This window comes from Pan troglodytes, chromosome 5, assembly GCF_028858775.2.
Source record: "Pan troglodytes isolate AG18354 chromosome 5, NHGRI_mPanTro3-v2.0_pri, whole genome shotgun sequence".
Taxonomy (NCBI): domain Eukaryota; kingdom Metazoa; phylum Chordata; class Mammalia; order Primates; family Hominidae; genus Pan; species Pan troglodytes.
In genome coordinates this window covers 38,814,039-38,829,152 of record NC_072403.2, presented here as the reverse complement: position 1 = coordinate 38,829,152, position 15,114 = coordinate 38,814,039, and the positions used below count along the sequence as shown (strand labels likewise).

Here is a 15,114-nt window from a genome sequence, read left to right as displayed (position 1 = left end):
TTCTTATATTTGATATGTTAATTCATAAATATGCTATGGTTTTTATTGTTATAAATAGGCAATTTTCAGTTATTTTCCAATTGATTATTGGCAATACAGGATTTAAAGTAATAAATCCTGAGTTCAAGTAATGGATTTATTACTCAGTATCTGGGTAAATCTGGGCAACCACTTAACCTCCCTCTGCCTCCATTTTCTCATGGGTAAGATGAAGATAGCATTCTTCAATAGTTGTGGTGGCAAAAAATAACATTAAAAAAGGGAAAATAGTGGCAAATCAGATAGACTATCCCTAGTAGTTCAAATAATTTGACTGTAGGTTGGAAGGATGGTGAACTGACTACAGAAACTATAATCCAAAGGTCAGAGTCTAGAGCAGTGAATCCTGACAGGGGAGGAGGGTGTGTGTGTGGGCAGAGGTGAGGTAAGGGGTAGATGGCAGGGGTGGGGTGGGGATTGGACAGATTGGGCAAGTAATATAATCTTGGCAGGATGTAGGTGTGTGTAGTTTTGAAAAGACACTGAAGTCACGAATGTGGTCTTATGCTATGAGGCATGATTAACTGGTTGAGCAATTTTGTGTTTATAAAATGGAGACTTCAGTTAAAACCATCTGCCCCAAGAACCTGAGAACTGACATGGAGCAACTTTAGGAAGTGCCTAGAAGAGATTTATTATTATGGCCATACTCTCAGAAAAAAACAAGAAATCACATTTGTGACTTCCTCCAACGTGCAGTGCCAGTGACATTATTGTAGCTTGTCTTTGTTTTAGCTAACCCAGGCTCTCGTAGGACACCTCCTCCCTGATGGCACCTCACAGCATTGTCAAGCTTGTGGAGCTATACACCAGACCTACAATGCCAACTGCCTTCCTCCTCTCCAACACAAATCCAGCCCAGTATTCAAGGCTCATTCCAGGCCCTCTCAACTGAGAGTACTCCCTGTCTACCATGTCCATGGTGATTTCTCTCTTCTCTTTTAAGACCACTGGCCTTATTGCTCTCTTATTGCTTACTTACTTTAATATAAACTATTTAAAGTGTTTGTTCTCACTCCCCAGCTGACCTACAAGCAAAGCGATATGGGGGCAGAATCCGTATCTTCTCACTCTGAATGTTCCCGGTAATGCTTTGCACACAAACCCTGGGACTAGTTTACTGCAGGCATGTGGTGGTCAGGCTAAGGGCAGAGGCAATGGGAAAGGAGAGGACTCACTCTTTGGGTGGTTGTGTAGAGGCAATAAAAGAAAGGCAACATGTGGGAACCTGGTTGGGGCTCCATACCTCTTTGGTCCCGGTGCTATATCAATAATTAACAAATAAGTAACAATGGACAGAGCAACTGAAATGTTATTTTGAATTGGCTAGAGGTGGAAAGACAGAGCTATATCTGTAAAAATGGAAGGGTTGGGAGGAGGAGAGGAAGGAAAACACTGCTGAGCACAGGTGTCTGGGTTTTCTGTCCTTCTTTATTCTAAAAAGCTCCCTCAGTGTTTGAATTAATAGAGAAGTGAAATCCTCTCCTACCATTTCCTTTTGTGGCCTCACAGAAGGTTTCACATCTCCTTTGACTGCCGGAGCAGAGATCTAGACATAAGAGGGAACTACATTCAGCCTCACTGTTACTGGCTAGGGCCATGTTCAGTGCTGGCACAGGACCACACAGCCGGTGCTCCCTTGCCAGGGCTAGGCTTTGTAGACATTGAAAAGGATCCCAGGACTTGGTTCCTATAAGGTTAGGCTAACAGCTTACCTGGGCAGGATGGGGAGGAATGTGAGGGGGAAATGTACTGGGGGTGTGTGGGGGAAAATACAGTTTTGAAACTTGTCAAAAGAGAAAGTGGAAGGGAAGGTGGTTCTCAGAGCAGAAGGAACTCTGAGGACAGGAAAGATAAGACTTGGGTGAATTGGGTTATGGATTGTGACTCTTCTCTTTCTCCCTTTCTCAGCAGAGGCCTCACTAACTCCCTTTATTTGAGCCATCCCAGTTCCAGGATGTAGTGAGTGTGTGGGCATGCTCAAGAGAGTGCGTATGTGTGTGTGTGTGTACACACATGCATGTGTAACAGCTGTATAAGAAGAGGAGTTACAGCCTTTAGACCTTGGGTGTGAATCTTTGGACCTGTTTTCCAACCTGGGAAATGAGGACAATTAACAAGTTTTTTTTTCTTTGTTTGTTTTTGAGACAGTCTCATTCTGTCACCCAGGCTGGAGTGCAGTGGCACGATCTCGGCTCACTGCAACCTCCACCTCCCAGGTTCAAGCGATTCTCCTGCCTCAGCCTCCAGAGTAGCTGGGATTACAGGCACGCGCCACCACACCCAGCTAATTTTTGTATTTTTTGTAGAGACGGGGTTTCACCATGTTTGCCAGGCTGGTCTCAAACTCCTGACCTCAGGTGATATGCCTTCCTCAGCCTCCCAAAGTGCTGGGATTACAAGCGTGAACCACCACGCCCGGCCAACAAGTCTTTTAAGATGAGATGAGATATTATAGAAAGGACCTACCTAGCACTGTATCTGTAGAAGCTCTACAGATTATGCACTCCCCATCCCATATTCTGCCCATTCCAACACACTTGACGGTTCATTAGCAGAGTTAGAGTACATAAGCAAGGTGAGTGGGGGCAGTGGCTGGGAGCTATGGCAGAGCTTCAGTTAATCTCAATTAGTTACACAACGAATCTTTCGTTTTTGGTAATAATCTTTGTATGCATTTTTCTATCCCCATTTTCTTCATAGGTATTAGATTTTCCTGAGATCAGGGACTTTGAGGGAGGGCAGGTAAGTGTGGTGTCAAGGGGCCCCTTCCACATCCTCTTTTGTTTAGCTCACTATTTAATAAAATCCAAGAGTTCTCAGAAACTAAGATGTGAAGAGGCAGCCCTGAAACCTACTGGGGAGCAGAAGGAAGCCAATTTAGAGTTTCAAGTTAGTGATGGAAAATCCATCAACTGTATAGTTCACAATGGGATAGAAGAATGAATTGCCGTTTAAAATCTGCTTTTTCAGGCCAGGCACGATGGCTCATGCCTGTAATCCTAGCACTTTAGGAGGCTGAGGTGGGTGGATCACTTGAGGTCAGGAGTTCAAGAACAGCCTGGCCAACATGATGAAACCCTGTCTCTACCAAAAAAAAAAAAAAAAAAAAAGACAAAAATTAACCAGGAGTGGTGGCACATGCCTGTAACCCCAGCTACTCAAGTGGCTGAGGCATGAGAATCATTTGAACCCAGGAGGCGAAGATTGCAGTGAGCCGAGATTATCCCACTGTACTCCAGCCTAGGCAACAGAGTGAGACTTTCAAAAAAAAACCTGTGAAAAAAATAAATACGCAAATACATAAAATCTGCCTTTTCAAGACACACACGTGACCAACAAGCATATGAAAAAATGTTCAACATTACTAATGATTAGAAAAATGCAAATCAAAATCATAATGAGATACCGTCTCACACCAGTCAGAATGGCTATTATTAAAAAGTCAAAAAATAACAAATGTTGGAGAGGTTGCAGAGAAAACGGAAGGCTTATACACTGCTGGTGGGAACATAAATTAGTTCAGCCATTGAGGAAAGCAGTTTGGCAATTTCTCAAGAACCTTAAAACAGAGCTACCATTCGTCCCAGCAATCCCATTATTAGGCATATACCCAAAGGAGTATAAATTGTTCTACCATAAAGACACATGCACATAAATGCTCATTGCAGCAGTATTCATAATAGCAAAGACATGGAATCAGCCTAAATGCCCACCAACAGTAGACTGTATAAAGAAAATGTGGTACATATACACCATGGAATACTACACAGACAGAAAAGGACGAGATCACGTCTTTTGCAGCATCATGGATGGAGCTGGGGGCTGTTATCCTAGGCAAACTAACGCAGGAGCAGAAAATGAAATACTGCATGTTCTCACTTTTATAAGTGGGAGCTAAACATTGAGTACACATGGACACAAAAAAGGGAATAATAGACACTGGGCCCTACTTGAGGGTGGAGGATGGGAGGAGGGAGAGGATCAAAACACTACCTATCAGATACTATACTTATTACCTGGGTGATGAAATAAATTTTTACATCAAATCCCGATGACACACAATTTACCTATATAACAAACCTGCACGTGTACCCTTGAACCTAAAACAAAGGTTAAAATAATTAAAAATAAATAAAAAATAAAATCTTACTTGATATTCTCAAAAAATAAAAAACAAAATCTGTCTTTTCAGGGGAAGAAAAGTAGGAAAGCTTTATCTCATTTTCCTAGTGGCTTCATAATGCAGGGACCTGCCCCCAGGGAACAGGGTATAGTAGGGGAAACACAGGGGTGTTTAGGGTTTGGCGGAAGGCAGGTGAGCTCTGGGCACTGACCCATCACCAGCTATTTTTCAAGGAGTCTGAGAGGTGTTAACCTGCGGTCTACCCCATGAGATTGCTCAGAGTGTAGGAGGATATGGTTTACTAGCTCCGGAAAGCAGCTATTATAACTGAGGAGGAAATGAAGCTTGACTGGCTAGAACAGAAGCAACAATGGAGGCCCATGGAGGGATTTTCCAGGCCCCTATTCCTGATCTCTATGGTGGCGCTGCTTCCCTTATTCTGCAGTCTTGCTTTGAGACCAGACAATTCTGTACTCTGTCTGTGCCTTCTTCCTTCTCAGCAGCCCTGCCTCTGCCACCTGCCCCAGAAGGGCTCTGGGTCCTCTCATCTCAGGACAGACAAGGGTTTTTGTAATTATCTTCTTGGGTAACCTCCCTGTAAGGAATAGGAGAGGTTATCTGGTCCTGGTCTTTTGAGAGAGCATTGAGAAGAAAAAGTTAAACCAGTGGGCAGCCCAGGCTGCATACATCCTGGGAATATTGCGATTATTCTCTCCAGTAATCTACGGAAATCTACTGGTTGTTCTGCAGAAAAAGAATTAAGAGAGACCAGGAAACCTGTTGTCTAAGACTAAGGCAGGATGAGGTTTACCTAGTAACTGATGATGCTAGGCTGAGGCACTCAGCGATTTGTCTCTACATCTGTCCCTGCCTACCTAGCCAATCTGTCCCTGTTTGGGACACTGGACTCCCGTGAGCTGGAAGGAACAGATTTAATATCTAGGGACTGGGTATCCCCAAATCACTCATTTGGGGGGTCAAGGGACCCGGGCAATATAGTATTCTGCTCAGTGTCTGGAGATCATCTACCCAGGCTGGGGCTTCTGGGACAGGCGAGGACCCACGGACGCTGGAAGAGCTGGTCCAGGGGACTGAACTCCCGGCATCTTTACAGAGCAGAGCATGATCACATTCCTGCCGCTGCTGCTGGGGCTCAGCCTGGGCTGCACAGGAGCAGGTAAGGACACTTCTTCTGGGGACTCTCCCTTCCCCTGCTCCTGTTTCAGGGTAAGGGTGTTCCGTTTTGTAATTGCATTTGACACCCCAGATAGTTTGTCTCCCTGGTATACATTCCTATAGCACTTTGTACTTTACCTTTGTAGCAATTTTAATGTAATTAATCTGTATAATTATCTGTGCAGTGTATATTCCCTGCTGGAATATAGGCAAGGACAATGTTCATCTTATTTATTGCTGCCTCCTCAGCTCCTAGCACAGTGCCTGCATGCAGCAAGTGCTTCATAAATATGTGCTAAGTGAATATTTAATATTTCCAGCACAGTACAAGGCTGACTCTTTCTCTTGACCCTTTTACTCTCTCAATAATTTGTCTTATTGAAGGTCTGTGTTCTGGGCAAATTGTCATGTTTAAACATGCAAATAATCTCGGGGGGCTACTCCTATCCCTGTGCTTAGTCTTGCATAAAGAGGAGATTGGATCTAAAAACTTATCTACTACTTCTACTGACTCCCTCAAATCAGACTTTCAGAAACTTCAGTGTATGAGCTTGGTCAGTAGATGTTCCCTGAGCAGGAAATCTGTTCCAGACTAGCTGGATGTCACCAAGGCTTAGGTTCTCAGCTGAATATAGGAAAAATCAACTTTTTTTCTTCTATATGCTCACACTCAACACTTCTTTGACCAACTGTGTAAGGTTTTTTTTTTATTACTCATACCAACCAATTCTCCTATATTAGCTGGATATCCTATAATTCAATTCCATTGTGACATTAACTGGAGTTAACATAGACACCAAAGGTTAAAGACTCAGTCCCGTAAGACCGCCTCCATTTCAGACTCCAATCACAAGTAGTAGGTTCCCAAATTACCCACATCTTCTGTCCAACTTGCCTACAAATCAGAGGTTCCCATGACCCCCTCCTTGGGGTTGATAATTTGCTAAAGTGGCTTATGGAACTCAGGAAAAGTTTACTTATTATTGTAGATTTTTTACAAAGGATATTTTAATTGATAATAATAATTATACATATTCACGGGGTGGATAATGATGTTTTAGTACATGTAATGTACAGTGATCAGATCAGATCATCATCTCATTTATCATTTCTTTGTGTTGGAAACATTCCATATCCTTCTTCTAGCGATTTGAAATGATATAATGTATTATTGTTAATGATAGTCATCCACAGTGATATAGAACACTAGATCATAATTTTGCATCCTTTAACAAAGGATATTTTAAAGGATACAAATGAACATCCAGATGAAGAGATACCAGATCTGGAAGGGTCCCAATCACAGGAGATCTGTCCCCACAGAATTGGGGTACTTCACCTCCTGGCATGTGGATGTGTTTACCAACTGAGAAGGTCTCTGAACTCCATAGTTCCGGGATTTTTATGGAGGCTTCATCACATAGGCATGACTGATTATTAACTCAATCTCCAGCCCCTTCCCCTTCAGGGAGTATGGGGGATGGGACTAAAAGTTCCAGGCTTCTAATCATGACTTGGTCTTTCTGGTGACCAGCCCCTCCTCCAGGAGCCCACCAAGAGTACCTCATTAGAACAAAAGACACTCCTGTTATCTAGGAAATTCTAAGCGATTAGGCACTCTATGTCAGGAACCAGGGTCAAAGACAAAGCTCTGTGCAGAGCTCCTAAATATACGTCTGTATGTTTTATATATTTATTATTTGTGTATATTTATTATTTATTTATTTATTTATTTATTGCCAGGCCAGTAGAAGACATTGACCTGTTCTCCCTTCCCTGGCTCCTCTAGGTGGCTTCGTGGCCCACGTGGAAAGCTCCTGTCTGTTGGATGATGCTGGGACTCCAAAGGATTTCACATACTGCATCTCCTTCAACAAGGATCTGCTGACCTGCTGGGATCCAGAGGAGAATAAGATGGCCCCTTGCGAATTTGGGGTGCTGAATAGCTTGGCGAATTTCCTCTCACAGCACCTCAACCAACAAGACACCCTGATGCAGCGCTTGCGCAATGGGCTTCAGAATTGTGCCACACACACCCAGCCCTTCTGGGGATCACTGACCAACAGGACACGTGAGGAGAGAGGGGTGCAGAGGGGCTACCAGGAAGTGCAGTTAGGAGGGCAGGCCAGGGAGGATCCCACAGTGGCCCAGGGGTTTGAGATTTGAGCAGCAAATAAGAGAAAATGTGTGGATCTGAAATGTAGAAAGACGGAGGATTGAACCTCAAGGGGAACAAGGTGGCTGATGTGAGTGGAACAGGAGTAAAGAAGGGGAGGTGAGGCTTGAACCGCGAGGAGCCATGTGGGGAGGTTATGCAGAGGCTGGGGCATCTCAGGATGCATACCCAAGATGTTCTTGCCTTCTTATCCCAGATTTTGATGTTCCAGATCTGATGTGGGCCCAGGCATGGGAATATTTGGAATCCCAGGGGATTCTGACACATGCTTTTTCTCACCCTTAAACTCTTGCATTGACAATGGCTTGAAGTTTGTGAAAGTAAACTTGAAGATCTCCACAGTACAGAACAGTGTGTCTCAAGGGTGGTTTCTGAACCACCTTTCTCAGAATTGCCTGGAGGAGGTGCTTGTTAAAGATGCAAGCCCCTTAGTACCACTCCAGATCTGTTGAAAGAAAGTATCTGGGGATACAGCCTAGGAAATCTGCATTTTAACATAATTTCTTGGATTTTTATTTAAGATTGTGTTTGAAAAATGTCAAGATAGAGGCAAGCAAGAGGATCACCTAGGAGAGTAAATTACTAAAAGATGGCAGTATTAGCAATCTCATTAGTTTGACTACATTCATTCCAAATTTAAGAGTGAGTCCTAAGTTAGGCTTGTTTCCTCAAACTATGTGAGGAGAAAAGGCTTTAACTAGCAAATTAACGTATTAAGCAAGATTTGGAGAAAAATTCCTTTTCCACCTTAAAAAAACCCAAAGTACAACTCTGGATTACTCTTAGCTTCCTTATTTCAAATACTTTCCAGTTTATGTACTTGAAATAAATACAACGACTTCTAGAACAGCTTGCAGTTCAGATCTGGCTTTTACTAATTGTAATCAAACATAATTCTGGAGGAGGAAAGAAAGAAAGGGGCAATGAAGGAATGGGAGAGAAGAAAGAGTAATGCAGGAATACATTCTAACAGTTCCCCTTCAAGGGGCAGCATGGCAGAGGGGGCTGGGGTGGAAAGTGGGTTGCAAAATCTACGAAGAGTTGCGATAGGAAAGAAACCAGGTTGAGGAAGCAGCCAGAATATCACCCTCCTTCCTAAACATGTTTTTTTCTCCTATACAGGGCCACCATCTGTGCAAGTAGCCAAAACCACTCCTTTTAACACGAGGGAGCCTGTGATGCTGGCCTGCTATGTGTGGGGCTTCTATCCAGCAGAAGTGACCATCACGTGGAGGAAGAACGGGAAGCTTGTCATGCCTCACAGCAGTGCGCACAAGACTGCCCAGCCCAATGGAGACTGGACATACCAGACCCTCTCCCATTTAGCCTTAACCCCCTCTTACGGGGACACTTACACCTGTGTGGTAGAGCACATTGGGGCTCCTGAGCCCATCCTTCGGGACTGGAGTAAGTGTATGGCAGATGGATGGAATTAGGGTCAAAGCAGAGAAAATGAGATGTGGATCGATACATGGTACATGGTAGACAGCGAAGTGCTGAAAATGGGGACTGAGTCTGGAGGAACTTATGGGGGACTTAGGACCAGAACGGGGAAATGGGATAAAGAAATGGAAATATTTAGGTTGGTGCAAAAGTAATTGCAGTTTTTGCCATTACTTTCAGTGGCAAAAACCGCAATTACTTTTGCACCAATTTAATATTTAGTCTGTGCTATTGTTGCTCTGGTGGTGTGGTTGATGTTGCTGCGTCTATGTTTGAGGGTGAGAGGGGAGCGTGCTTGCTTTGAAATGAGGATGTAAATTTGGCAATCATATTTTCAGAACCCCAAATTGTAATACACTATTCTAGCCTCCTTAGATTTCAACTATTCCGGTGCCAGAAGCAGATGGGAGCTGAAGGAATGATGAAGGTTGAAGAAGGGGGGCTTTTCTTGGTGTGGGGCAGTACTACATTTGGCCTGCTCTACCAAGCATACGGGAGTAGTAAAGCCACGGCTGGCAGACCATTTGGCATGCATGCTCAGGGGCCAGTGGATAAAGAATTAATTACAGTTCAAACACTGTTTGAACTCAGTGTTGGGAGTAGTTAAAGGTATCGTGAGAAGTTGCACACAGCTTTGGGGACTCTTGGAAAAGAAAGAGGAAGAAATGAGGAAGAGGAAGGGTGTCTACAAAGGGCCAGAGAACAGGATCTCAGATCAGCTGCTGTAACCAGGTTTCCCCTTGTGGGAAGTGTTGTTTCTTGCTGGGCAGTTGGGAAGGGAATGGAGAACAGTGAAGAGAGTGGAAATCACATGCTCACTTGAACTTTCCTGGGGAACGTCTCCTCACAGCGTGCACAAGAACCTCCCTTTAGTAGTGGAGTGTTCATTTTATCATGGGAAAAGAATCTGAGTGGGACATGATACAGAACAGGACCAGCCCAAGGAAGTGCAGGGGCTGTGGAGTGGGATGGAGACAAGCTCTGAAAGGACACATGGGAGACCTAGATGTAGAAGGTACACAAGTAGTAGGATAACTCACAGGATGGATCCACTGGAGGTTAAGACATGTGGTAAGACAGTGTAATAGGAAGCTGCTCAGTTGGAGAAAGTAAGGAAGCAAACATTGTTACCATGGGGGCAATGGAGAGGACAGTGAGGAGCCCTTTATCCTGATAAGGATGGCTTTGGGGTAAAGGAAGGAAAGAGGATGCCTTGAGAGGCCCCACTGTATTAGAGAGGACCTGGAAGCCAGGATGCTAATTCTGGGGAGATGGGTTCCCCAGGCTTACTCTAGGAGTAGAGGTCCATGGGACGAGGGTTTGATTTGAGAAAGATCATTTTCTTGGGAGTGGGTGGTGTGAGCTAGACCCTTGGAGCTGGGATAAAGGACCTTTTAACCCACTGAGAGGTGGCTGCAATAAATGGAATTGCCCTGGGGGTGAGCAACAGGAACTGGGTCAAGTAAGTTTCTATTTTTTGCAGCACCTGGGCTGTCCCCCATGCAGACCCTGAAGGTTTCTGTGTCTGCAGTGACTCTGGGCCTGGGCCTCATCATCTTCTCTCTTGGTGTGATCAGCTGGCGGAGAGCTGGCCACTCTAGTGAGTGACTCTCTGAACTCCCATCCCCACTCTTGGTCCCACTCTCTGCTTACTTTCTGTTTGTGATTAACTCTCTCCTTCCTACCGCATTTGCTGTGAACACTGCTAGATATTTTCATCCACAAAGACTGGTATAATCAAGTATCTTCCTCTCTTAGGTTACACTCCTCTTCCTGGGTCCAATTATTCAGAAGGTAACATCTCTGTTGGTCTGTTTCCCTACTTGTCCTTTGGTAGGGGTGCGGGTTAGAGGGGTTAGTGTTGGGTTCAACTAATCTTGATTATTATATGGGTGAGCTTCCATGAGGATCTAGGCAAGGGCATGATTTAAGCTGCCATTGCTAGGATTAAGAGCAGGAAGGAGCATCCTCCTCTTCTACCAAGTGGGATGTCTGTGGAGAGGAGGCTGAAGGTGCTTCCTTTGTATTAGTTGTTGGTGCCCTGGAGTTTTCAGTATCACTGTATTAAGGCATGGGATGGTTACAGTGACAAACGATGGGGGCAAGTTGGGTTGAAGCCTCATTATCTCCCTTTTATTTATTCTGTAGGACGGCACATTTCCTAGAGGCAGAATCCTACAACTTCCACTCCAAGTGAGAAGGAGATTCAAACTCAATGATGCTACCATACCTCTCCAACATCTTCAACCCCCTGACATTATCTTGGATCGTATGGTTTCTCCATCCAATTCTTTGAATTTCCCAGTCTCCCCTATGTAAAACTTAGCAACTTGGGGGACCTCATTCCTGGGACTATGCTGTAACCAAATTATTGTCCAAGGCTATATTTCTGGGATGAATATAATCTGAGGAAGGGAGTTAAAGACCCTCCTGGGGCCCTCAGTGTGCCATAGAGGACAGCAACTGATGATTGTTTCAGAGAAATAAACTTTGGTGGAAATATTGTTTTTCGTGTCTTCTTCCTGGGGCCCTGGGGAAGGAATATGGGCAAAGCAAGGACTGAGGTTAATTCTCTTCTGCTTGAGTAGGGGAGAAATCAATGCCTTCTTCCATTTTCCCACTTAGACATGAGAGAATTTGGGGCCATTTTCTGATTTATAATTCATAAGGAGAAATTCAACTGTGGTGGGTTGGAGTCACAGAGTATGGGCAAGGAAGGGAATTAACAGCTTACTCACCTCATACAGGATCTTATGAGGATTAAATGAGTTCATACTTGTAAATGGCTAAGAACACTGCCAGGCACATAGCCAGCCTGCAATAGTGACGTTAGCTATTTTCGATTATTCAACTTTCTGGCCAGGCATTGTACCAGGTGCTTTGATCCTCATCACAACCGTAAGGCAGACCCCTCATACCCCTCAGGATTCAGGGGACAGAGCTTAACTCCAGATTGAGTTCTAGACAGTTATTTCTTCCATACCCTGAATGCAGAAGGGAACATAGCTTGAGTGATTATTATGTCTTAGGCACTGGTCTCAGACCTTTATATTTGTAGCTCATTCTCTTCTCACAATAACCACACAAGGGACAGATTGTTTCCCTCTATGTTACAGACAAAAGATGTGAGGCTCAGAGACATTTAAGTGACTTGTCCAAGGTCAAAGAACAGATTTCTGTAGGATGTTTGTCTACCTGAGCTGGAAGTAGCAGATTACTTTATTCTGAAGACCGTCATGCTGGTGAGCACACATCTCTTCAGAGCCACTGTTCCATTCCCTTCTACCCCAAGACCAAGGAGAGCCCTTTGGGGGAATGGACTCCACCCTAAGGAAGAGAGGATGCTGGCTGGTGGTTTGTTGGCCCGTGAAGGGCGACACCTGCTGGACACAGAAACCTAGGGTGTGGAATTGTTTTTGGAATTAGAGCTAGATACTAGAATATGGGTAAGAAAAAGAAACCAAGAAATGAGTTGATTTGGAACACCTCCATAATTTCTTCAGAAGCATCCTTGGAATTAGAGCATCTATTCTGGAAGGGGTTAACAGAAGAAGTCAGTGGAAGGAACTTAATCTCTACATTTTACCATTTTTATGTTTCATTTTCATTTTTTTCTATTCACTGTTTTTGTTTTTATTTTTGTTTGTTTGACAAAGCAAATTCCTTTTGAAATTCTAGTTTAGTCTAGGAATGGGGGGCTTTGGGCCTTGTCTATATCTGGGCAGTTTTATTTATTATTTTTATTTTATTTATTTATTTATTTATTTTCGAGACAGAGTTTTGCTCTTGTTGCCCAGGCTGGAGTGCAATGGCGTGATCTTGGCTTATTGCAACTTCTGCCTCCCATGTTCAAGCGATTCTCCTGCCTCAGCCTCCCAAGTAGCTGAGATTACAGGCGTGCACCACCATGCCTGGCTAATTTTGTATTTTCTTAGTAGGGATGGGGTTTCACCATGTTGGTCAGGCTGGTCTCGATCTCCTGACCTCAAGTGATCCACCTGCCTCAGCCTCCCAAAGTGCTGGGATTACAGGTGTGAGCCACCGCACTAGGCCTATCTGGACAGTTTTAAAGGAGAAGCTGCAGATCTGAAGGGTCTAGTTCTAGTCACAGCAGTGGGAATCAAAGTGACAGGATCCCAGAGAAAGGAAGTAGAGAGTTAGCTAACGGGACGGCTTCCAGTTCCTTTTCTAGAGATTCCCAGTGCAGGCTTTTCTCTGCCCTAACTTTGTAGGTTTTTTGTTTTATAGGAAAGGCTGTCCCCTTCCAGGTAAGGAATAGGGAAAAGTATATGTAGGTCTCCTAGGATCCAGAAAGTCAGAATACTATAGGTAGAAAGGGGAGTTCTTACACAGGGGAATGAGTGGTACTTGAAGGTGGAAGAAGGGTAATGGTGCACCAATTGTAGGAGGATGAGGAGAAGAGAATGGATGCTGCATGAGGAGAATGGAATGTCAAACATAATGGATTGCCAAAAAAGGAGTGCGTGTGTATGTGTGTGTGTGTGCACTTGAGCACATGTGAGAGAAAGGAAAAAAAGAGGAGTGGAAGAGAGTAAGAGAGAGGGAGCAAAAGGGTGAGAGGAGAGAAGTGGAGTGGGAGAAAGAAGGAGAGAGACATAGAGAGAGGGAGGGAGGGGAGGGAGGGAAGAGAGAGAGAGCTGGACTTTTGGTTTATACGTAATCCAAGCTGCACAAAGAATTGTTTTCGCCCTTCAATGTCTTGTTGTTTTAAAAACTGAACTTGGAGCTAGAATTGGTTTTAAAGGTCATCTAGTCCAACTCCCCTCCCATGAAAGAACTGGGCCTGTGTTAACAAGGGCACACACAGTGCAGGGAGTTCCTTCAACACTTGGGGCAGATAACAATATTTTAGAGAAATGCGTGGACCCCACATTTGAGCTTCTTCTTTTGACCATTAAACACAATGAGAATAAATCTCAAATACACCACGGGAGGTGGTATCCTTGGCATTTTTTTTTCCCTGAGGGAGAGCATGCTCCTAGGTTCCAGGTTCTCTTTGCCTCCCTACCCACGAACACATGCATGTGAAAGAAACAGACAAGATTGACATTTAATCCCAATGTCTATTTATGAAAATTATCTTTAGGCCATTTTCTCAAGTTTTTCTCTTTCCAAAGTAAAATTGGGCAAATCAGATGACAAACGAGGGTGGAGTTCAACCCCATCCTCAAATCCTTTTTTTTTGGCTTGAGTGTCTGTCATTCCCAAGAGCCCTCCAACTGCCTTGAAGCAAGGCATGGGGGATTTCTCCGTGGTGCTTCCTGCCACTACTTGGCCAGACCAGTCTCCAGGGGTTTCAGAGAGTGGAGAGGCCCCAAACCTATAGAGACTACTCCCAGATGGGGGGCTCCTTGTTTCTCCAGACCCTTCCTCTTCCATTTCATATGAGGCTTCCAAGAGGCCCCTGGCCGTGCTGGTCTGGGGCAGGGAATAAAGAAATGGCTTTTATTGTATCAGAGTCTCAACAGAAAACAGATGGCATACTCGAAATAGGGCATTTCAAGGAAAGTTTATTTATTAGCAAAGTATTTACAAAGAAGTGGGTGGAGGATAGCTGTTACTACCCCAAGGTCCAAAGAGGCCAGGGACAGAAGGGGTTATCAGGACTCAGAAGGACAGCAAGCCCTGTACAGTCACCACCTTGCCAAGGGCAGTGCCCTTCAGTCAAGGGACACAACAGCTTAAGGTGACATTGTAGGGAGGAAGCCAAGGGATTAGAAACACTGACCTCACTCCCCTCCTCCCTCTGCTCTTAGGCTGATGCTGGAAGCAAGAAGAAGCCAGGGAGCATGGGAGCCATTCAATGTCATGCAGGTCAGCACCTGAGGCAGACCCCAGGTGCAGAAGTATTGAGAGTGGGTCCAGAAGGACAGATGGAGGACAGGAAGTACATTCACAACAAGAAGGAAAAACGTCAGTGTTGTGGGGTGGAGAGAGAGGTGCAAAATTTGGGCTTCTTTTGGCCTTGGACAATGACAAGCGCATAGTAGCAACAGAAACTAAGTTTGTAGTTTCCTACTGGGGAGTTTGGGAGGACACTCACTTCTAGTTCTGTCTTCCCCACTTGAATTTTGATTGTGGTTATACTGAATTTATAGAAATTTGGGGTTAACTGGCTTGTTTTTATTACTAA

At 44.4% G+C, this 15,114-nt stretch overlaps 1 protein-coding gene across 3 annotated transcripts; it reads left to right on the top strand.

Moving 5' to 3' along the window:
* Window positions 1-4,324: 4,324 nt before the first annotated feature.
* On the top strand, window positions 4,325-11,467 carry PATR-DMB (major histocompatibility complex, class II, DM beta). Of its 3 annotated transcripts, NM_001134342.3 has the most exons (6): window positions 4,325-5,342; window positions 7,131-7,412; window positions 8,640-8,924; window positions 10,444-10,560; window positions 10,719-10,754; window positions 11,109-11,467. In NM_001134342.3, exons 1-6 carry the CDS (start codon window positions 5,288-5,290, stop codon window positions 11,123-11,125), a joined length of 792 nt encoding a protein of 263 aa, NP_001127814.1. In that variant the 5' UTR covers window positions 4,325-5,287; the 3' UTR covers window positions 11,126-11,467. The 3 variants fall into 3 exon arrangements, with proteins under 3 accessions (NP_001127814.1, XP_009449068.1, XP_009449069.1); XM_009450793.5 differs by lacking the exon at window positions 10,719-10,754 and having other exon boundaries at window positions 4,444-5,342; window positions 11,109-11,465; XM_009450794.5 differs by lacking the exons at window positions 10,444-10,560; window positions 10,719-10,754 and having other exon boundaries at window positions 4,444-5,342; window positions 11,109-11,465.
* Window positions 11,468-15,114: the final 3,647 nt, after the last annotated feature.